General features: G+C 51.0%; 1 protein-coding gene across 1 annotated transcript in view; it reads right to left on the reverse strand.

The window, feature by feature from the left end:
• Positions 1–2819: 2819 nt before the first annotated feature.
• The window catches only part of PTK7 (protein tyrosine kinase 7 (inactive)), a 62209-nt gene continuing 41561 nt past the window's right edge, over positions 2820–23467 (reverse strand). The window contains exons 8-20 of the mRNA XM_047733521.1: positions 22432–22565; positions 22154–22289; positions 21891–22010; positions 20093–20242; positions 19843–19993; positions 19616–19743; positions 18135–18338; positions 17185–17340; positions 16363–16595; positions 15318–15398; positions 5923–6074; positions 4253–4431; positions 2820–3751 (exon numbers count right to left, since the gene is read on the reverse strand). Coding sequence (XP_047589477.1) covers positions 3591–3751; positions 4253–4431; positions 5923–6074; positions 15318–15398; positions 16363–16595; positions 17185–17340; positions 18135–18338; positions 19616–19743; positions 19843–19993; positions 20093–20242; positions 21891–22010; positions 22154–22289; positions 22432–22565 — 1985 coding nt within the window. The 3' untranslated portion in view covers positions 2820–3590. The remainder of the gene's footprint in view (positions 3752–4252; positions 4432–5922; positions 6075–15317; positions 15399–16362; positions 16596–17184; positions 17341–18134; positions 18339–19615; positions 19744–19842; positions 19994–20092; positions 20243–21890; positions 22011–22153; positions 22290–22431; positions 22566–23467) is intronic.

Raw genomic sequence — 23467 nt, forward strand, 5'->3', positions numbered from 1 at the left:
AAGTCTGGAAAGCCACACTCCAGACACTACTAGTGCTTCCCACTGGAGAGCAGAGTTGGGAGAGAGAGGAGTGTGTGTTTTGCTTTCTACAAGTCTGTACCATTTGACTTCTTCCATGATCATTATTTTTTTATGTTGTTTTTTTCTTTTTTAAAAAAATATTTTATTTATTTATATGACAGAGAGGGGTCACACGTAGGCAGAGAGGCAGGCAGAGAGAGAGGGGGAAGCAGGCTCCCTGCTGAGCAGAGAGCCTGATGAGGGGCTCGAGCCCAGGACCCTGAGATCATGACCTGAGCCAAAGGCAGAGGGTTAACCCACTGAGCCACCCAGGCGCCCTTGTTTTTTTCTCTTAAAATTAAGCAAAGATAGAAATAGGGGTGCCTGGGTGGCTCAGTGGGTTGAAGCCTCTGCCTTCGGCTCAGACCCCACATCAGGTTCTCTGCTCGGCAGGGAGCCTGCTTTCCCGTCTCACTCTCTGACTGCCTCTCTGCCTACTTGTGATCTCTGTCTGTCAAATAAATAAATAAAATCTAAAAAAAAAAAAAAAAGAAATAGGGTAGGGGTAGAATAAATGGATTCTGATGACGGGCTGCACAGGGGAGGGGGTGCACAGAGAGGAGGACTCACAATGGATGGGAGTAAGGGTGACCATCACCCCCAAATCAGTACCATTGACAGAAAAAGAGGCCCCAGCTGGAGAAGCAAGGTTGTGAGAGAGAGAGTTCAGTGAGGGCCCCGGGAAGCAGGCAGTGGGAAATGATCTGTAGGAAATGGGGAGTGTGTGTCTGCAGCTTGAGGGTGAAGCTAGAATCTGAGCTAATGCTCTGGGAATTATGCACACCGAAGAGCCAATTAAAGCCCCAGGAGATGAGACAAGATTCCTGAGGGTGAGCACATGGAGAGAGCAAAGCCAAGGAGAGAATCCAGAACAGCTGGCTCTGGGGCAGGCAGGCAGAAGGTGGAGACAGTGTACCAATGCCAAAGTCAAGAGAGGAGAGTCTGAAAAGGCAGATGCAATGAGCAGTGTTAGCGGTGGCCGAGCCGTTAAGGAAGACCAGGAGCGAGAGGAGGGTTAGTGCTTGGCTTTCTAGAGTACTTGTATCTTCCTAGTACTTCCAAGCACAACCCACAGTTAAGAACTCATTTTACATCACGGCTTATGGTGAATTAGATTGCTGCCCCCAATTCTTCACACTTTGAGTGGAATTACACATCCAACATCTTTGCCATGTGACTCTGCATTATCTCCTCCTGGTTTCAACATGTGACCCGCTTTGGCCGATGAAACGTTAATAGACTCATGGTGACATATGTCCATGTGGGATCCGGCAGGACCCCTTACATTACTGCCCTGCAGCAGAGCATGCTCTGGGGCCCGCAGAGGAGACCCAGGCCAGACCTACAGCCTGGAGCCAAGCCCAGCTCAACTCCACCAGGTCCAGCCAAGATCAGCTGAACCTCGCCAACCTGCAGATTCATGCGTGACAAAAATAAATTGTTGTAAGAACTGAAATTTAGGGGCTTATTATACAGCATCGCCACCCCAAGAGCTGACATAATCCAAGACACACAAACGTATTCAATATCACATTTTGTAAAAGAACACTTACCCTTAAGGTATCCAATGTACTCTGATCGTTTCATTCTTTTTAAAATTTTATTTTCTTTTTTAAGATATTTATGTATTTCCTTGAGAGAGAGAGAGAGCACAGAGAGGAAGAAGCAGATCCCTGCTGAGCAAGGAGCCCAACATGGGACTCGATCCCAGGACCCCGGGAAGGCAGATGCTTAAAGGACTGAACCACCCAGGTGCCCCGTTTCATTCTTTTTTAAATGCCAGCTGCAACCCACACTTTGTAAAACAATGTTCTAGAAAAATTGTTCTTGAATTTTTTTTTCACTCCAACACATCTGTGGGCTATAACACACTGTATATCAACGAGTAAGTGGCTCAATTACTGGCTGTGCGACCTTGGGGAAACTACCCAACCACTCTGAGTTTCAGTTTCCTAATCCGAGAAATGGGAACAATAGTATCTGGCTCTAGACTCTTTGCAGAGATTAAACGGGGTAACGCATGTTAAGTGCTTAGCAAAGTCACTAGTATAAAGCAGGTATCCAATACGTATTAGATGTTATTTTCATTAATGAGAAGTGTGATGAGGAATAGAAGGAACCAGAGAAATTTCAGGGTTAAGATTGAGTTATGGACTACTTTCTCTTGGATGGGGAACCAGGCTGAAGTTACTGGAATAAGGCAGAGTATGACTGATGACACTAAGTCTAACTAACTAATTAACTAACAAAGGGTTGGGAATCAAACCAGTTGAGTGCCCTCAGCAAGGGCATCCATGAGGCATCAGGCACTATCCCTCTGCTCTGTTCTACCTGCTCGCTCTCTCTCCAAGAGTCGTACAGGGATTCAGAGACCTGAATCCATCATTAACTCCTTCTCCAATCCAGCTCTAACTTGCCCCCAGACTCCCCACCTTCTACCCTCCCCACCTGAGCGGGAGGATTAAGCCAACCAGCAAAGAATAAGTAGTTGGCAGTCAGAGAGCAACAGAGGGTCACAGGGACAAGAAGTGGCCTTGCATCCTCCAGGCCCATATTCTCAACGCCCCGTGAACCAGAGAGAAAGGCCAGTGTCTAGTCATCATTCTCATCCAAACCCCGCGAGACTTCATGACAGCACATGGACACTTCTGATAAGTAAGGGACAAAGGGACACCATCCATGGACAAGGGCAGGGAATGAGCATCAGAAGCAGGCTGTAAAAAAGGCTTCTTTATTGAGAGCAGCGAGTGTTTAAAAAAAAAAACAGAACAAACAAACAACAACAATAAAGGTGTGAGGCAGGGGTGGCCCACCCTCCCCACCTCCTCCAGGGCCCACCCCTCCCTCCCATGCCCCCCACCCCACGCTGCAAGTACATACAAAAGCCGCCCACGGTGCATACAAAAAGGGCGGGTTAATAGTGTGAAAAGCTCCTGAAAACTCCTTCATCTGCCAGGCACTTAGGATGAGGAAAGGAGAGAAGGGTGGGGAGGAGGCATGGGTCTGGGTCAGTGTGCACAAGTCCACAGGGGGAGGATTCACTGGCACATCCTCCGTAATCCTGGTGCAGAGCCCAGGGTAGGCCCCAGGGACCAGAACTATCCAGAAACTTGAGTATATTAAGGAACTCCCCTCAGACCCGGCTCATCTCCAGCCTAGCCCTCCCTGGGCCAACTTGGCAGGTGAGTGGCAGAACTGGACCTGGTCAATGGGAGGAGACCCAGGCCAGAAACTGGGGTTACCTGAGGTACCCACACTGTCCCTGATGGGGGAAGGGGTGGCAGAGAAGGCTGCCCAGCTCAAGGCCCTAGTCACTCAGTCTGGATCTGAATCAGCCTGCCCCAGGGCTGAGGATAAGGGAGAGGAGGAAAGTCCAGGCCCTGCCCAGACCTTAATAGTGCCTGTGGTCCCAGGGCAGGGCTCCTGGGGCCAAGGAGGACAGGGATCTTGCCCATCATGCTGTGGGCGCCCCTGAAGAAATCCTCCCCTGCCCATGCCATCCTGAGGCACAGCCTGCCTGGGCTCCTTCCTCACGGCTTGCTGTCTCCAGGGTTGTCTCCCAAGGTGTTGGCGATCTCGCTGAAGGACGGCCGGTCCTTGGGGCTGAGGGCCCAGCAGCGTTGCATCAGGCGGTAGAGCTTGGAAGGGCAGCCCTCAGGCTGTGGGAGTCTAGCCTTTCCAGCCTGCAAGTCTGCAGGGAAGATGGATGGAGTCTTACTCAAAACATTTCAACACGTGTCCCACCCGGTGGAGCCCGTAGTTCCCCAAGCAGCCACACGAGGGCGACTCGGGGTCAGGGGCACTGGCCAGTGAGTGGTACATGGGCACTGACTCCAGCAAGGGGCATACGGGAAGTATCTTGTAATCAAAGGTGATGGCTCCCGTGATCCTGGCCCCAGCTCTCTCTGGCTGGTGAGGGCAGGGTCCACAGGAGGCACCCAATGCATGAGGACCAAAGTGGGGTCAACGGGCAGGCGTCAGAGTGGCAGGACTGGGCACTGGGGTCAAGGTCTATTTACCAACTGGTATCAAAGTATTACTTAATAAGTATTTCAGCTGGGGTAGCCATATCTGGACACCTACTAACACCAGCCCTGGGAAGTGAGGCAGGCTTGGTGGGCCCCGGGACCCTGAGCAGACCCTGCACCTGGAGATTATCTGGAATCATCCTTCAGAAACACAAACTGCCTACCAGCCAGCACTTCATCGTCCGCCTGCCCGCCGTGGGGCATCTCCCCGTGGGTGAACACTTCCCACATCAGCACGCCAAAGGCCCAAACATCCGACTTGGTGGAGAAATCACCCTCCAGGATGGCCTCGGGAGACATCCAGCGCAGTGGCACCCAGGCCTGGCGGAAGTGGTAGTACTCGCTATAGGAGAGAAACATGCACAGGCATGGGGCGGGGCCTCCATGGCCCACGGAGTACCACGGGGTACAATGGGGCACACGGCCTGGGATCCCAACCTCATCCCAGACCTGGCTCTCAAACCCAGGCTAGAACCCAGCTTTTCTCCAGCAAGGCATTCAGAGAAATTGGTAGCATTTAGGCTGAGCACTGGGGTATGCTGGATGAAAATTTAGAGGCATCCATGTGGGGTCTGGTGGCTAAAAATTCCATTAAGAATCAAAATTTGGGGAGCCTGGGTGGCTCAGTGGGTTGAATCCTCTGCCTTCGGCTCGGGACATGATCTCAGGGTCCTGGGATCAAGCCCCACATCGGGCTCTCTGCTCAGCGGGGAGCCTGCTTCCTCCTCTCTCTCTGCCTGCCTCTCTGCCAACTTGTGATCTCTGTCTGTCAAATAAATAAATAAAATCTTTAAAAAAAAAGAATCAGGGGCGCCTGGGTGGCTCAGTGGGTTAAGCCGCTGCCTTCGGCTCAGGTCATGATCTCAGGGTCCTGGGATCGAGTCCCGCGTCGGGTTCTCTGCTCAGCAGAGATCCTGCTTCCCTCTCTCTCTCTCTCTGCCTGCCTCTCCATCTGCTTGTGATCTCTCTCTGTCAAATAAATAAATAAAATCTTTAAAAAAAAAAAAAAGAATCAAAATTTAAAGCTTAAAAAAAAAGGCGGAGGGGGGGGCGGTGTGCCTGGGTGGCTCAGTCGCTTAAGCATCTGCCTTCAGCTCAGGTCATGATCTCAGGGTCCTAGGATCGAGCCCCGCATTGGGCTCCCTGCTCAGTGGGGAGCCTGCTTCTCCCTCTCCCACTTTCCCTCCTCGTGCTCTCTCTCTCCCTCTCTAATGAACAAATAAAATTTTTACAAAAGAATTAAAATTTGCCTCAACGTTAGTAGTTTTAAAAGCTAACAATCATATATATTTTTCTGTTTAAAACAAAATGTAAAAAAACAAACAAGGACACATTAAATGGAGAGAAAACTTCAAAAGCTTTACTAGCGATAAACCAATTAGGACTCAAGCTAACAGCCAGACGTGCTGTGGTGGCACAGAGCCGGAGTGACCCACAGAAGGTCCCCAAGAGGCTGTGCGGTGTTTCCTGGCACCCCAGGGCAGTCCCTGGCCACAGCTGCTTAGCTCGAAGCCCTGGGCTTCAATACAGTGATTACTGAATTCAGGAAGTTGCAAAGGGAACCGTATGAATAGTTAAATTATACATGAACTGTTATAAAGTTTGATTAGTTATTTTAAAAAAGGTTATTAACATTTTACCCCTAGAGATAATGTCTAAGCGTCAGGGTCCACTGGCTAGAAAGGCTGCGGCACCTTTGAAGAAAGGATAGGGAGGCTCTGTCCCCTCCCAAGCCCTCCAGCGTTGGGCCAAGTGGATGCTAAGCCCTTTCCCACACACCCCCAAGCCCCACCCGCCGTCTGCCCCTCGCCATACGCAACTGGGGCCCTTCTACCTGTTGTACACGTCCTTGCTGAGCCCCAGGGCCGACACCTTCACCTGTCTCTGGGCGCTGACCAGGCAGTTCCGAGCGGCCAGGTCCTTGTGCACAAAACGATTGTTGGACAAGTGCTCCATGCCCAGGGCCACCTGGGTGCACAGTGCCACCTGCAGCAAGAAAGGGGCCTGTTAGAGCATCCCAGGACTAGAGATCAAGATGACTGTCTTTGGCACAACCCTTGGTGAGGTCTCAATGTCATCAGCGTGATGCATAGGAAGCCCCAAAGCAAAGATACAACAGCCTCACTTTCCTTCTCTGTAAAATGCGGCTACTAACAGCACCTGTCTCAATGGCTTGTTAGAAGAACTGAGCTAAATGAAATTATGCTCTTGGAACCACTCTGGCACACAGCAGGTGTTAGATGAGATAAATGGCACATGGGGCAGGGAGACCAAACAGTGACCCCTTGTTGGGTGAAAAATAACTGGGCAGGTGGTGCCTGGGGGGCTCAGTCAGTCAAGCGACAGACTCTTGGTTTCAGCTCAGGTTAAGATCTCAGGGCTGGGAGATCGAGCCCCATGTCGAGCCCTGCTTTGGGCTCAGCTCAGTGGGGAATCTGCTTGAAATTCTCTCCTCAATGGTCACACACACTCTTTCTCTGAAATAAATAAATCTTTTTAAGGCATTTTTTTAAAGATTTTATTGATTTGAGAGAGAGAGAGAGAGAGATTGTGAGAGAGAGCATGAGCAGGGAGGAGAGGGAGAGGCAGGCTCCCCGCCGAGCAGGGAGCCCGATGCAAGGCTCAAACCCAGGACCCTGGGATCACGACCCCAGCCAAAAGCAGAGGCTTAACAGACTGAGCCACCCAGACACCCCAAATAAATCTTTTTAAAAGGGGGGAGGGGAGGAAAAGAAATGGGCAGTAATCATAGTTTATGGGTTTGTAATCATGTTTAGTAATCATGTTAGTAATCATGTTTATGGGTTGTTCCTTTTTACTTCAAAATCATGAATTTTCCTCTAGCAGTGTTTAGAACAAACAAAACAACAACAAAATGTGTGTGTGTGTGTGTGTGTGTGAGAATGTACATACATGTATAACTGGTTGCCTCCAAGGAAAGGAATTGGGGACTACGGAGTAGAAAAAAGTAGGGAAACGAGATGCCTAGGTGGCTCAGTTGGCTAAGCGTCTGCCTTCCGCTCAGGTCATGATCCCAGGGTCCTGGGATCAAGGCCCATGTTGGGCTTCCTGTTCAGCAGGAAGCATGCTTCTCTCTCTCTCTCCCACTTGCCCTGGTTGTGTTCCCTCTCTTGCTGTCAAGTAAATAAAATCTTTAAAAAGAAATTTTTTTAATAAATATTTTATTTATTTATCTGAGATAGAGCAAGAGAGAGAACACACAAGTTGGGGGGGGGTGCAGAGGGAGAGGGAGAAGCAGGCTCCCCATTGAGCAGGGAGCCCAATGTGGGACTTGATCCTAGGACCGAGATCATGACCTGAGTCAAAGGTAGACACTCAACTGACTGAGCCACCCAGGTGCCCCTTATTACGATTTAAATTCTGAACTGCATATAGAAGAATCCGTAAAATATATATACACTTCCAGAAATAATTATAATGCTCACACCCAGGCAACTGTCACTAAGTAAACAAATAGAAACAAACCCTAATGACACCAGAATCCCCGAAGCCACAAGGGCTCCTTCCTTATCATATACTCACCCGCTCAGAGGTAAACGCTATCCCAACTTCTATAATCGTTTCTTGGCCGTTCTTTATAGTTTTACCACTGACACACACATTCCTAAACAACAGAACTTAGTATTGCTGTTCTGGAACCGGACAAAGCTGGAAGCATACAGAATGCCTACATTTTTGTGCCTTGACCCTTACATACAACACTGTGAGATTCAGCCTTTTTTTTTGCAGGGACCACTGTACTCTGTCCCTTTTCAGCAGGAATATGCCACAACTCATTTATTCCAATACCAATGGATATTTGTGTTTGTTTTCTTTTTTCCAGTTCTTCTAAGAACAGGGCTGCTATGACTGTTCTGATGGGTACATGTGCACGAGGGTTTTGGGTTTTTTTTAAGATTTTATTTTATTTGACAGAGAGAGAGAGATCACAAGTAGGCAGAGAGGCAGGCAGAGAGAGAGGAGGAAGCAGGATCCCTGCTGAGCAGAGAGCCTGATGTGGGGCTCGATCCCAGGACTCTGGGATCATGACCTGAGCCGAAGGCAGAGGCTTTAACCCACCAAGCCACCCAGGTGCCCCTACATGCACAAGTTTTTTAAGATGCTGAGGTAAGTGTCATGGACTAAGAGTATCTCTAACTCTATAAAATAGTGCCAAATTCTTTTCCAAAGTGTAAGACAGTGGGGGATATTTTTCACTGATACCCTTTTTAAAACATCAAGTCATTGGGGCGCCTGGGTGGCTCAGCTATTAAGCGTCTGCCTTTGGCTCAGGTCATGATCCCCGGGTCCTGGGATCCAGCCCCACATCAGGTTCCCCGCTCAGTGGGAGGTCTGCTTCTCCCTCTCCCACTCCTCCTGTTTGTGTTCCCTCTCTTGCTGTGTCTCTCCCCGACAAATAAATAAATAAAATCTTTAAAAAAAAAAAACCTCGAGGGGCGCCTGGGTGGCTCAGTGGGTTAAGCCGCTGCCTTCGGCTCAGGTCATGATCCCAGGTCCTGGGTTCAAGCCCCACATCGGGCTTTCTGCTCGGCAGGGAGCCTGCTTCCTCCTCTCTCTCTGCCTGCCTCTCTGCCTACTTGTGATTTCTCTCTGTCAAATAAATAAATAAAATCTTAAAAAAAAAAAAAAAAAAAACTCGAGCCATGTGTATGATGTCATATGTATGATGTAACATATTAAATGGAATTACAATTCAGTTATAGTAACATTTTCAAAGTATGTATCAATGCACTGAACAAATATTGAGCACCTACTACTGTGTACCACACACCACTGGGCGCCGGTGGAATATAGTAGGCACAGGAGGACGGGGTTCTCGGCAAGAGGGTAGTCTGGAGGGGAGATGAGAACTGTATCTGCAGAGGGTTGCGACCACCAGGAAGAAGGTGGTCCATGCCCACAGGGAAAAGCAGAAGGCCAGAAGAGTGCTTGAAAGATCCACGGCCCCTCTGTCACCTTATATCCAAACCTCAGGAGCAACCACTGGGGACGCATATGATCTGAAGCATTTCCTTGTATGTAAAAACAAAGCAAACTTGGGGCGCCTGGGTGGCTCACATGGTTAATCGTCTGCCTTTAGCTCAGGTCATGATCCTGGGGTCCTGGGATCAAGTCTCACATTGGGCTCCCTGCTCAGTGGGGAGCCTGCTTCTCCTTCTGCTTCTCTCTCTCGCTCATGAATAAATAAAATTAAATAAACAAACAAAAAAACCAAAGCAAACAAATGAAAAATGGTCCCTGGGAAAGATTATTCAACAAGTCACTGGCCAGCTGTGTGTTTCTCCTGGGATACAGGTCCATACAGGACCCATAAGGGAGAAGTCAGCCGCTGAGGAATGCCATCATAGAGAGGTGAAGATCAGAATGTGGCCAGCAACTGACGTCAGCACAGAAATAATAATCAAGGTCCCGTGATATCGTTCTACATATATCTGATTGTGAAATGTCAAAAGGCTGCCTCCAATTTATCTCAGGTGGTTCAGGGAAAAAAAAAATGCATGAAACTAATATCCATGTACCCATGGAGAGAAAAAGAGAAAGTCAATGGGGCGAAATGCAAACGACAGAATCTGGGTAAATGGTTTGTACAAGTTCCTTGAACTATTCCTACACTCTTTGAAGCTTGAATTATCAAAATAAAACTTACCAAACACACACACACACACACACACACACACACACACACATTGTCAATAAACACAAAAAATAACAATAAGTGGGTGCCTGGGTGGCTTAGTCGTTAAGCGTCTGCCTTTGGCTCAGGTCATGATCCCCGGGTCCTGGGATTGAGACCCGCACTGGACTCCCTGCTTAGTGGGAAGCCTGCTTCTCCCTCCCTGACTCCCCCTGCTTGTGTTCTCTCTCTCTCTCTTAAACTGTGTCTCTCTCTCTTAAATAAATAAATAAAAATCCTTTAAATAAATAAGTAAATAAAAATTTTAAAATAACACTAAGTAAAAGCAGCCCATGTGTGGGCCAATAATGACAGTAGCTCATAGGGACGCCTGGGTGGCTCAGTTGGTTATGCATCTGCCTTTGGCTCCAGTCATAATCTCAGGGTCCGGGGATCGAGCCCCGAGTCAGGCTCCCTGCTTGGTGGGGAGCGTGCTTCTCTCTCTCTCCCGCGTACCTCCCCCTACCTTGCTCATTTTCTCTCTCTCAAATAAATGAAAATCTTAAAGAAAGAAAAAAGCTACAAAGATTATGGTTAATCTGCTTTTTTTTTTTTTTTTAAGATTTTATTTCTTTATTTGTCAGAGACAGAGCACAAGCAGGGGGAATGGCGGGCAGAGGGAAATGCAGACTCCCCACTGAGCAAGGAGCTCGATGCAGAACTCTATCCCGATGCAGAACTCTATCCTGGAGCCTGGGATCATGACCTGAGCCAAGGGTAGACGCTTAGCTGACTGAGCCCCCCAGGCGTCCGGGGCAATCTGGTTCTATGCTCTTGGTGTTGGAAAGGGCAAACAAACTAGTGCATGGGAGTGGCAGATGGGCTGCTGCAAGGAGGAGAGCACCCAATTAGAGAAAAGGGCACAGGAACGTGTGGAGTCCCTACTGTGTGCCGAGCCCTGAGCGAGGCTGGCTGCCTCTCCTGCTTGCACTCTGTAGGGTGGGGGCCATCCTCCGTTTACCCACAGTCCCATGCCAGGCTTTGTACTCCCGCACCCAATGCCAGAGGCTAGCTCTTTCCTCAATACTGCAGCTGCCTCTCCTGCATCATATCGCTGGTGATGGGGGCACAGGAAGGGCTGTCTGCTCATCAGCAAGCCCCGGGGTGGGGTGCTGGCTACAGACAGACCCTACAGACCCTACAGCATCCCTGGCTGCCCCTGAGCCGCTTCACTGGCCTGGCTCCCAGGGTCACGGAAAAGCCAGCAGAAGAGCCAAACCCGCACACCAAGGGTGGGGGTCACTCCAAAGACAGATCTCAGTCTGTGTGCACTGGCCAGTGACATCCCTGTGGATGCCCCTGCCTCCACGGGCGGCTTGGGAACTGTGATCACAACCTGTTAGTATGTCATGAAACCAATTCAGTCCATCTTAACTGGCAATAAAACTTTTAAATGGAATAGAAAATATCAGAGTACCTAATAGTAAGGGTAAATGTCATTCTTAAAACTGTTTTCATTAAAGTATGTACATACACACACATGTGATGGCTTGTGATACAAAATGTGTTTTTTTGGCAACTGGGTCTCAGTCAAGAAAAGTTTTAAAAATAGGTCTAGGGGTGTCTGGGTGGCTCAGTTGGTTAAGCAACTGCCTTCCGCTCAGGTCATGATCCTGGAGACCCAGGATCGAGTCCCGCATCGGCTCAGGGAGTCTGCTTCTCCCTCTGACCTTCTCCCTTCTCATGCTCTCTCTCTCAAATAAATAAAATCTTTTAAAAAATAAAATAAATGGTCTACATCCAGATGGCCAACAGACACATAAGGTGTTCAACATCACTCATCATCAAGGAAACGCAAATCAAAACCACAGTGAGATACCACCTTACACCTGTCAGAATAGCTAGTATCAAAAAGACAGGAAGTAACAAATGTTGGCAAGAGTGTGGAGAAAGAGGAACTCTTGTGCACCGTTGATGGGAATGTAAATTGGTGCAGCCATTCTAGAAAATAGTATGGAGGCTCCTCAAAAACCTGAAAATAGGGGCCCCTGGCTGACTCAGTCGGTAGAGCGTGTCTCTTTTAAAACTATTTTTTTTCTTTTTTTAAGATTTATTTATTTATTTGACAGACAGAGATCACAAGTAGGCAGAGAGGCAGGCAGAGAGAGAGAGGAGGAAGCAGGCTCCCTGCTGAGCAGAGAGCCCGATGCGGGGCTCGATCCCAGGACCCTGAGATCATGACCTGAGCCGAAGGCAGAGGCTTTAACCCACTGAGCCACCCCAGGCACCCCTTAAAACTATTTTTTAAAATATTTTTTATGTACTTTATTTGGGGGGAAGGCAAGGATAGCGGGGAGCAGCAGAGGGAGAGGGAGAAGCAGACTCCCCGCTGAGCAGGAGCCTGACACCAGGGCTCGTGAGTTTGAGAAAGGGTTCAGGAAAAAGCAAACTGAATGCCTAACATGTTAAAAAGTTACATAAAACTATACTTTGTTAACATCAGGGGAAAAAAAAAGTGAAACAATGGTCTAAACCCTTGTTGTCCAAAACAGTAGCCCCTTGCCCTGTGTGGCTCCTTAAGTGAATTAAAACTTAATGAAATTAAGAATTCAGTTCCTCAGTAGCTCTAGCCACATTCTAAACGCTCAGTAGCCCCATGAGGCTAGTGACTACCACACTGGACAGCTGGCCAGAAATTCTTCAGAACCACTGACCCAAGCCACCACCACACTGGACCTATCTACACAACCAATATGCCAGCCTCAGGGCTTGCCCACATTCTGTCTAACCCCTGAAGCATCTGACTGCACACACTGCTGTCCTCGAGGCATGCTAAGCTGAGCCTGCTCCTGGTCCTGTCCTTAGCTTGCCAGGACTCACAGACAAGTCACAGGTTATGGCCCACAGACTTCAAAATCTCCATCACCTCATTAGCGACTCAAACACGCATTATCTCTAATTACGCCAACACCCAGGGCCTGTGTCTGATTTCCAGCGCTATCCCGCTGCGGTCCTAAAATTCTCCCGGGGCTTCCCGCAGCCCACCCAGGCCAGCTAGGCACTCTCGTTCCAATTTCACGCAACCCGGGGGCACCCCGCCTACCATCCCACCACCCCTTACAAACTAACTCTTCCTACTTCCATTCCCCTAGAATCCTAAGACTAGAAAGTGGTGTAACAGCTCACTAGATTATTAGTATAAAAAAGTATCTATGATTTTAGTAGATCCTTCCTACTAAGTGACATTTTCATGGAATGCCCATTCGGGGGGATTTTTCAAGTATTTTTCAAGTTACTAATGAAGATCCACATGATATCAGAATCAATTTAATAGGTCAAAAAAAATAAGATAGGAAATACCAAGTGTATCAAATACAGTATTTTGAAAGTGTGACTTTAGGGGCACCTGGGTGGCTCAGATGGTAAAGCATCTGCCTTCAGCTCAGGTCATAGTCCCGGTGCCCTGGGATAGAGCCCTGCATTGGGCTCCCTGCTCAGTGTGGAGCCTGCTTCTTCCTCTCCCTCTGCTGCTCCCCCTGCTTGTGTTTTTTTGCTCTCTCTCAAATCAATCAATCAATGAATCAATCTTTAAAAAAAAAAAGAATAGCTGGAGAGCCTGTATGAAAAATGTAGGTCCTCAGAACCCACCCTAAGACATTTCTATCCCCTCGGTCTAGAACCTGCATTTTTTATTTTACGCAAACCCCACTTCCCATGTGATGCTGAATATTGTCCTGAGACTGTGCGGAACACGACTTATGAAAGCTCCCCCATCAGATTTACGATGCTAGGGGTGAAAAATGGAGGACAGATCTTTAGCACAGGTGGTAATGACTTTCAGCCAAAGAGAGTCCTTCAGGTCATGTGACAGAGGTAACTGATTTCCTGTTCTGCCTGCCTACGTCCCGGTCCCCAAGAAAACTACCTGACTCCCCTCTATCCTGAAGCCATCTCCTTCCTGCCATTCAACTACTTCCTCTCCTTGAGAACTGAACTCAAACTGCTTTGTCAACCAGGAAACCTTTTTTTTTTTTTTTTTTTTAAAGATTTTACTTATTTATTTGAGAGAGACACAGCGAGAGAGAGAACACAAGCAGGGGGAATTGGAGAGGGAGAAACAGACTCCTGGCTGAGCAGAGAGCCCAACATGGGGCTTGATTCTAGGACCCCGGGATCATGACCTGAGCTGAAGGCAGAGGCTTTACAACTGAGCCACCCAGGCGCCCCAGGAAACCCTCTTTGTTAACCACACCATGTGTCCACCTAAAGGATGTGGAGGTCTTCAGTGTTTCTTAATTTCTGTCTCTCACTCACTTTCTGTGTCGTCCCTGAAGTCTGTAAGGCACTCGCCATATTCATTTTCCCAAGCTCCCCCACTAGACCTTAGATGCCCTAAGGATGCCTGGCAGTTTCCATTCTGCAACCCCGCTAGGGGCCGGGACTGGTTCAGTAGAGACTCACTGGCTCCTTGCATGTCCTGACACACTCCTTAGGGGGAGGGGCACACCCTGTCCCCTGGCTTTCCATCTACAGCCACTGCAGACAGTCGCTGCCGCTTCTTGGGGATGGAGCCAGGGCCTGGTGTCAGGAGGCCAGCTGTGGGTGATGTGGGGCCAGGTGCCCTGTCCTGTGTGGGCCTCAGTAAATTCATCTATAACTATGAGGAAGTCAGCCTGGGGGTGCAGAGTGACTTTCCCAGAGAGACCGGGGTGATGGGTCCCATTTCCCTGACTTATCGACCAGCCTTGCCTGTCTGCCCTGCCCCCAGAATCTGTGAGCTTAGTGGGCCTACAAGGCAAAGAACCATCATCACCTGGAAGGGAGGGCCCTAGCCGTTGCTACCTACCTGCCCTGAGCTGTGACTTGTCTCTGAGATGACTCTGCTGTCAGCTTGGTAGTGGGATGCCCAGTCCCAGAGAAGGAGGCAGCCCCATTTCAGAGGGGAGGGAAGGAGGCTGTGGGCAGAAAGAGCTGGGCCACAGAAGGAATCGTCTGAGGTGGGCAGAGGGTAGTAGGCAAACTTTCCCTATCTCACTGCTTCAAGTCAGGTCTCCTTCACTGTGGGGCTCCCGGCCAGGTATCTGGGCCCAGAAGGCGGGAGAACTGGAAGGAAAATCTGGGCAGCCCGCAGCCCGAGTGAGAGTGAGAGTGTGAAAACCATAGTGGGCAAAACATGAGCAGCCCTTTCACAGAAGTCATCCACACTCAGAGGCTGACGGAACACTCTGGGGGCCACAGCCCGCCCTGCCCGGCCCTCACCACTCCCCCAGCTCAGCGCTCACTACAGGAGCCACTGTCCTACTCCAGCGGCAAGGGTGAAGAGCAGCCCTTCCAAACGAAGGTACCGGGCAGCAACACAAAGGCATTTCAGAGTTCTGTGATCTGGGACAAGACCCTTAACCTCTCAAAGCCTCAGTTTCTTTATCTGCAAAATGGGGCTAATGACATTTGTTTCGGAGGACTATTGTGATGGTTAAGATAACATATGTAAAGTCCTGCCTTGTCCGCAGGGAACATTCCATCAGCAGCACCTCTGTCACCAATGGCCCTTGATCCTGACCCACCCTTGAGGACCTCTCCCTCCCTGTCCTCACCTTCTGCTTGGTGCTGAGAGGCTGTGGCTTCAGTTTTTCATCCTTGCTCTGGGAAATCCTCAGGAACTGTTTGAGGTCTCCCTAAGGGAAAAGCCGAGCACTTCTGTCAGGTCAGAGGCCAACTGTTCTCTCCAAAGCATTAAACCCAGCAGGGGCTCCCAGAGCGCCCAGCTGAGCAGGAGAGAACCCCTAGCCCTGTACACCCACCCCGGCCAGCTCCCCCTCCACTGGGGGACGTCCAGTGGGAATTTTAAAAATATATAAGAGATGACTTCTAGAAACTCTCTCAGTCATAGAGACAGCAGGACTGCCATTCCTACCCTCGGCAGAGCCCCAGACAGGCAGGTGACAAGACTCCTGCCCTCAGGTAATCAAGTGGATTCCTAACCAGCTCCTAACCATCACAGACCCCTGAGAGAACACCTCTGTCCTCCGGGGGTTTATCACCTAAGAAATATACTGAGAGAGCAGTAGCGGCAGAAACATACATCAATTACTCATAAGGGCTTGCCAGTGGCAAGGAGGAGGACTGCTCCCCCTCTCTCCAGTCGACCTGAGGATGTAACGAGCAGCAGCATGAGGACCAAGGGAGTAAAGGTTAGGTGGGTTGGGGAACTCAGAGTATTGGGCAGCTCCAGGCGTGACAGGTGAGATGGAAAGAGAAGGCTGGCAATGGGGCTAACACTGGTGCCCCACAGGGGAGAGGATGCCAGAAAGGATTTCCAAGAAGGAACGCCGGGTCTGCTAAGTTTTATTCTCAGGGGGGTGATGAGCCCGGCAGAGAAGGAAAAATGACAAACCGAAGAAAACCCAAGTCCAGGAAGGAGACCTCGGACGCATCTGGGTGGTGTGCAGAGCGAGAAGCTGGGGACCAGCCCCACACACAGGGGACGGCAGACAGGAAGGAGGGAGCACCAGTCAAGGAACGGCAGGTGTTGGAGAGCTAGAGGGGACAGGGGGCGAGCGTCTCCCAGCAAGCTGACACAACATGAGACGAGGCTCCGTGGTGCGCACCCCCCAACCGGCAAGGCCCCCCCCAGCATACCAGGTCCACGTACTCCAGCACCATGTAGTGGGGCTCGGCTTCCCGGCACAGCCCCAGGAGCCGCACCACGTTGGCATGGTTCAGCTTCCCGAACATCTCGAACTCCCTCCGAAAGTCCAGCTGCTGTTGCTCATCTCGGCTCTGGAGGCTCTTCACAAGCACCAGGGTCTCCGCCACCCCCTCCTCCACGCCCTGCGCCTTCGCCAGGAACACCTCCCCAAACTCACTTTTCCCTGTGGGTACAGGTCTGGGTCAGCCAGCTGCCCTCACCCCAGCAGGGAAGCTCCTCCCCGGGGGGGTGCCTTGCCCCTCTGTCACCCAGAGGGGAGTCTTGGCTGCACCCCACCCATCCACGTGGGGGACGACCCTGAGCAAACCAGTCCCCGCCCTGCCCTGGGCTTCATGGTCTCCAACAGTACCAGCATTTTCCAAAGGATAGCTGGTGTGAGAATTTTAGAGGGCTCTTAATAAATATGTTAATAGCTCCATGTTTTAACGTATCCTCAGAAAAAATTTAACTGCCACAAATCTGTAATTTCTCACATTTTTTCCTAGAACAACACTAACTTGCATTAATTTTTTTTCTGTTTTTAAAGGCAGCCAGTCTGAAGGAAACACCAAGTAAATAAGGCACAGGGAGTGACTACAGCCAGGGTGGTGAGCCGTGTACAGGTGTGGGGACACACTGGGATTATCTCCCCTCTGCTTCCTGCCCCTGGCTCCCAGGCTCTGGGTTTTAGGGACCTTGGAGCCAGCAGCCCTAACCTCGCCTCCAGACAGGCCTGTCATTAAGCTGTGACCGCTGCAGCCAAGGCAACATACCCAGTGTGGTGATGGGCTGCAGGCTGGTCCTCGGGAAATGCATCTTATCAGTCGTGCTGTGGCGTTTGTTGGTGGCCACAGGGCCAGAGCCCAAACTGGTCAGGGCCACTTCCTCTTGGATCTCCGAGGAGGGCTGCCCGTTCTGCAAAGGCCCACCTGGGAAGAAGAGGGATGGTTGGGGAGGCAGCAACATAAGACTAGACACTCTGGCCACCACGGGCACCTCACTTCTCTCCCCCAGACCTCTCCTTCCATCAAGTGGGTCCAATCACGGTGTTCCACACAAAAAAAGCCAGTCCAACTGGTGTACTGATGGGGTAGGGGTACAGGCATCCCTTAGAGTAAAAGCGCTGATGGACACAGCTGACTACTACCTCTGAGATGGAACCAGGTACACAGTCCTCATCTGGACCACCGGCCCCTCAACACTGCATCAATCTAAGGGGCTTTGCTTTCGTGGGGCCTCCACTGCACAAAGCCCTAACCGGGCACAAAGGGGAAGCACAATGAGGGAGACCCAGGCCCTGCTTTGGAATGCCTAAATGGATAGGGGCAACCCAGCAATGCCTCTGTGAGAAGAGCAGGAGCAGGGGAACTGGCAGGATGCCCCTGGGGGAACTAAATGGGCAGGAGACAGGTGTGCCACTGAAATACAAAGGCACGTATTAATTGTGCTTGTGGTTTAGTGGTATAGGGAGAAACAGGCCCAGCAAGGTAGAAGCCGGCCCTGAGCCTCCCATGAGGAGGTCGTGAACCAGGCTGCTCAGTTCCCCAGGCCAGGGAATGGGCCAACTCCAGGCTTCCAGCTGGGGTTGGGGCCGGATCGCCTAGAGCCCCAGCAGGCCAGCACCACAGCTCTTGCGCTCGCTCTCTCGCGCTCTCTTTCTCTCTCTCCACCAGGGGGCGCTCAGCGCCTGCACACCAACCTGCCGCCACAGGCCATCCCTCACCGTTGAGACACTCCATCTCGGGCTCCTCGCCCTCCGGCTGCTTCTGCAGGCGCTTGGCCTTGCAGCGCTTCTTACAGTAGAACATGAGGCCCAGCACGGCAATGATGTAGGCCACAGCAGCACCCACAGACAGCCCGATGGTCTGGATCATCTTGTAGGGGGGAGGGCTGCCTGGGCCCTCGGACTCCTCCAGCACTGGCTTGTCTGAGAAACACAGAGAAGGGTCTGGGCAGGGCCCAGTGAGGCCAACCCAGCCCTCCTTCGCTCCCAGCCCCTCCCCACCACCTTCCCACCACCTCCTAGTCGACGACCGCCTCCCAGACACCAAATGGCCTGACCAAACCAGAGAACCAGGGCGGGTCACCACCATCTCTGGCTTTAACAAGGGGTGGGTCCTAGGGCCCCACTGAAGTCACAGAAGTTCTGAAGGATCTGAGGCCAGTGATTCCCAAGCTGGGGTGCATCTGAGATGTGAGGCCAGGGACACACATAAAAAGAAACACACCTGTCAGGATGCTAACACAAACCCACGCTATCGCTGACAAGCTTCCTGAGTGGACTTGGTATCTTGAACCAGGCCTTGAAGAGCAGCATTTGGGAATTCCTGATTTAGGATCCCAGATGGCCGGACACAGAGCAAGCTCTTCAAGAACGTGTTTGCGGAAAGGATCTTCCAGACTAGGGGCTCTCAATGGCCTAGGGTCCCATGGTGAAAGAGGAGCCAGGAATCACCAGGGAAACTGAGAGAGAGAGGCCCGCTAGGGAGACCACTAGGGACTTCGCAACTCCCACCCACACCTAACACTTCAACCAAGAGGCCTTATAATTTCACTATTATCCATTGAATGTTCCACAGAATATTTTGTCTAGAAAAACAGTTCTGCTGCTAAACTACAAGTTTAAGAACTTCTCACTGAAACCACTCTCATCTTACAGATGTAGAACCAAGCCCCTGGAGCGGAAATAACACCTCCAAGGGCATAGAGCTGGGGAGGAGAGACCAGACCCAAACCCCGAGTCCCTGACTCTTGGCAGAGCCTTTTACCGGATGGATCTTTCTCTCTGGGCCTCCGGGGCATGGTAACCCTTTCCTGCAGCACCCTGGCCTGCTCCCGTCCCTGCCTCCCCCTCCTCCCCAGATATGTGCAGCCGCTGCAGGAGACCTGGGAAGAAACATTTTAGGACAAGAGGACCACCCCTACCCCCCACACACACACCTCCCAACACACACACACACACACACACACACACACACACACACACCCCACCCCCCAGCTGTGGAATGTTAAATCAGCAACAGCCCAGCAAGGAACCCAACATTATGCCACACAGCATGGTGGAGCAGAGCCAGCTGAATCCCAGCCCCCAACATAAAAAAGGATTTCAGGGTTCTCTGTATATAGGGGGCCGATGAAAACAAAGATGAGAAAGAAGTGTGGCCCCAGCACTTCCTCTGCAGGACACTGCTCCCCAGCACATACCCACAACATAGAGGGGGGCCTCCGTGTGTTTGATGTTACAGCTGTTGCCCGCGATGCAGGTGTAGTGGCCCGAGTCCTCGGGGGCCACGTCATGGATCACCAGGGAGCCATTCTGGAAGATCTGCATCCTGCCAGGAAAGAAGCCACAGCGCTGCCCACCTCTCCAGCTCCTGGGGAAGACTGGCTGCAGGAGAGGTGCGATGGGCCGGGGAAGCAGACGGCCCTACCTAGGTCCCAGCTTGGTGGGGTCCAGGATGCGGTCTTTGCCCTTCCACTGAATGAGAGGCTTGGGGTCTCCCTGGGCCTCACAGCGCAGCAGGGCTGTGTGGCCCTGGTACACGGTCGTGCGCTCTGGCTCCACCTTGAAGGTGATGAAAACTGGATGGGAAGAGCCCAACAAGGGGCGAGGAGCAGTGAGCTGTGGGACTGGCCGGCTGTGGGCTGCCCTCCCGTCCCGGGGCCCTGCCACGGTCGCACCTGCCACAGTGAGCTGGACGTGGGCACGGATCTGGCCCTGCAGCCCATTGGAGGCGATGCAAGTGTAGTTGCCGGCGTCATCACGGGTCACCCTGGAGAAGTGCAGGGTCCCGGCGTTGTCTGTCACCCACTCGGGGAGGCTGCTCCCATCTGTGGTGGCAACAAAGGGAAATTACAGGCTTGATCCAAGTCACTCAGGACCGCAGTGCGCTCAGTCACCCACCTCTACTCAAAAGCGTGTTATCTGTTGCTCCTGATGACTCAGACAAAGTCACAACTCCTGAGCCAGGCACTGGGAACCCCCCGTTACTTGTTCCTTTTCCAATTTTTTAGTCTCCTCTCCTTCCACTGCCCTTACAACATCTCCCTCCTGCAAAACTGGACTTCCGACGGGGCCCCGATTTCACCTTGACCTCATCCTCACGGCCTGTCACATCTCACTTCTAGAACCCCTTCCGCTCTTAGCCGTCCAGGCTTCAGATCCCTTTGCTGCTCCAGCTCTTAACAGAAAGCTGACTCCAACCACCCGAGCAGAGAGCGCCCACCTCTTCCCCGAAACCTGAAGTCCTCCTCTCCCGCTCATACTACTCATGGAAATGTAAAAACTGGTCTAGCCCCTTGACAGACAACTTGGCAATTTACAGCAAGGGTTGCAAAAACGTGTGTACCCTTTCATACATAATTATTCCATTTATGGGAATCTCTCCCAAAGGAAATAAACCCAAATCCAGAAAAAACTTTGGCTTAAAGATGTTTACTGCAGCGATAAAAAGAGAGAGTGAGAAAGGCAGAGAGGGAGAGAGGGAGGATGGTTAACAACCCAAATCTCCAACATTTAGGGAATATTTAAGTAAATTACAGTGACTCCAGTCATCAGAGTATTATTACAATCATCAAAACCAATGTTTATGTATAAAAGCATGTGGAAATGCTTGATAACGTTAAGTAAAAAAGGATATAAAATTACATAATTAACTATATCTTCTTTTTCTGTAGTAAGCATGACTTACTCAATGTAAGTTTAATAACTGAAAATTACATGTTCAATAAAATTGCTATGTGCGAACAGAAAGATATACATAGAAAAAGAAGGGGGCACAAACCCAAAAATGATGGTATAGCAGGATTATGACCTCCCCCAAATTTTCTTAGTTTTTTTTAAGTTGTTTTTTTTTCCCCTTTTCTTTCTTTTTCTTTTTTAAGAGAGTGAAAGAGTGTACATGCCAAGTGGGGGGTGATGGAAAGCAGGAGAGAGAATCCCAAGCAGGCTCCACAACCAGCTCAGAGCCTGGTAACACGACCCCAAGATCATGACACAAGCTGAGACCAAGAGTTGGATGTCCAACCAACTGAGCCACCCAGGTGCCCCTGAAGGTTTGATTTTTAAGTCAATTCTACCCCCAACACAGGACTCAAACTCACAACCCCAAGATCAAGAGTCCCATGCTCTACCGACTGACCGCACTAGTCGCTCCCGCCCCACAAACTTTCTAAAGGAGCCCGCGTTACCTCTCTGTCTAAATATGCCTATTTTGAAGGGAGAGGGAGGACTTCACAGCACCATCTGGATCAAGCCAGTCACTTGCGGCCTCAGTCATTGTCCATGACCTCTAATGCCATAACCTGACCTCCCTGGTGTCTGGCTCCTTTCTTCCTACCTGGACTGTAGGTCGGCCCCACATTTCTTGTCTTTTCCACAGTTCCTGGCATGGTGCTGGGCCCTCCTCCGCTGGTTCTCAGACATGCACACATCTGACCAGTCCTACCTGCCCCCACTCCATGCCCCCCCGGTACCCACCTGCCCGAACCCACTTAATAGTGGGCTTTTCTCGGCCTGTGGCTGAGCAGGGTACCGTGGCTTCCTTGTCAAACTCCATGCACTGTTGCGGCCGGGGCGGTGGTGTGAACTTGAGCTTTTCTGTTTTAGCAGAGGGAGGGTAGGTGAGCACCAAGAGGAGGAAGCAAGGCAGCTCAGTCGGCCTCGGCTGGGGCAGGCCTGAAGATCGGGGCCCCCTGCTGCTCCTTCCCCTTTGCTCTCCCCACACTTGCTCGGGTGCTCACCTAGCACTTGGACGCGGGCCTGGGCCTCGATGCTGCCGGCTGGGGTGCTGCTCACACAGCGGTACCATGTGCCATCATACACTTCCACACTGTTGATACGCAAGGTCCCATTCTTGGAGACTTCGAACCGCGAGTCCTGTGGCACACATTACAGGACCATGGGAGGTCTCAGCCCCACCAGCATCTTCAGGGGAAGGAGGGCAAGGGGAGCCGATCCCAGAGGAGAGCCCCAGAAGGGGATTCTGGCCCCCTCCGCCAGGAGCCAGCCTCACTCTCACCTCTGAGATGAGCATCTGGTTTCTGTACCAGATGACTGTGGGTTTGGGCGTGGCCTGGGTCAGGCAATGCAAGTAGCCTGGCTTGCCCTCCTCCAGCTGGCTGTCCTGGGGCTTCCTCAGCCACGTGGGCACAGCTAGAGGGACAGGGAGGGAAGAGAAGACGAAGGAACACATCTGCAAGACCAAAGGATCCAATCCCTCGAAATTCCAACCCCACACCCGACCGAGTTCAGAAGCCCCTGTCTGCTCCCCAGAAAGGTGCAACAACGACCCCTTAGTGAGGACAACCTTGGGAATATGATCTTAGTTAACGGTCACAATAAACCCCATACATGTATATTCCTATACCCATTTTATAGCTGAGAAGACAGACATTTATAGTAATGGTGATGTGCTAATACCTAATAGATAGGATTCCAATCCCCGGTCATGTGCCCCGCAAACCCTTGCTCTTTTTATTACACTGAAACACCCCAAGGCTCGGTCCTCAGATCCCTGCTCTGGTTTAGCCAACCTCGTACCCTGAATGATCTCAGCCAGTCCGTGGCCTTCCACGCCATAGGAGTGCGTGATTCCCAAACCTACACCCTGACTCCTGACCTCCCCGCCATGAGCTTCAGACTGGCAAGCCCAACTGCCTACTGGCATCTCCGACTGGATATCCAACAGGCCTCTCGAATTTATGTGTATGAAAGAAAACAACTGACTTCCCCTGGAACCTGTTCATCCCAGCTTTTCCCGTCTCAGTAAATACTGCCCCTACAGAGCCAATGGCAAGAGCCCAAATGTACCCTTGACTTCCCTCTCTATAGCCCCTCCCATCACATCCATTCTACGCAAACCCCATCTCCTTGAGCTCCCCAAAATCCTGAGTCTGATCACCACTCTCATCTCCACAACTACCGCTCTGTTCCAGGCCCTAAACACCTGCCCCGGAGAATTATAGTCATCTACTAACTGGGCTCCCCATCCAAAACTCCTGCCCCTAACGTTCTGGTCTTCTCAGAACTGCGGGGAGTGATCTTTAGAGAATGTT

The sequence above is a fragment of the Lutra lutra genome, chromosome 6, assembly GCF_902655055.1.
Source record: "Lutra lutra chromosome 6, mLutLut1.2, whole genome shotgun sequence".
Classification (NCBI taxonomy): domain Eukaryota; kingdom Metazoa; phylum Chordata; class Mammalia; order Carnivora; family Mustelidae; genus Lutra; species Lutra lutra.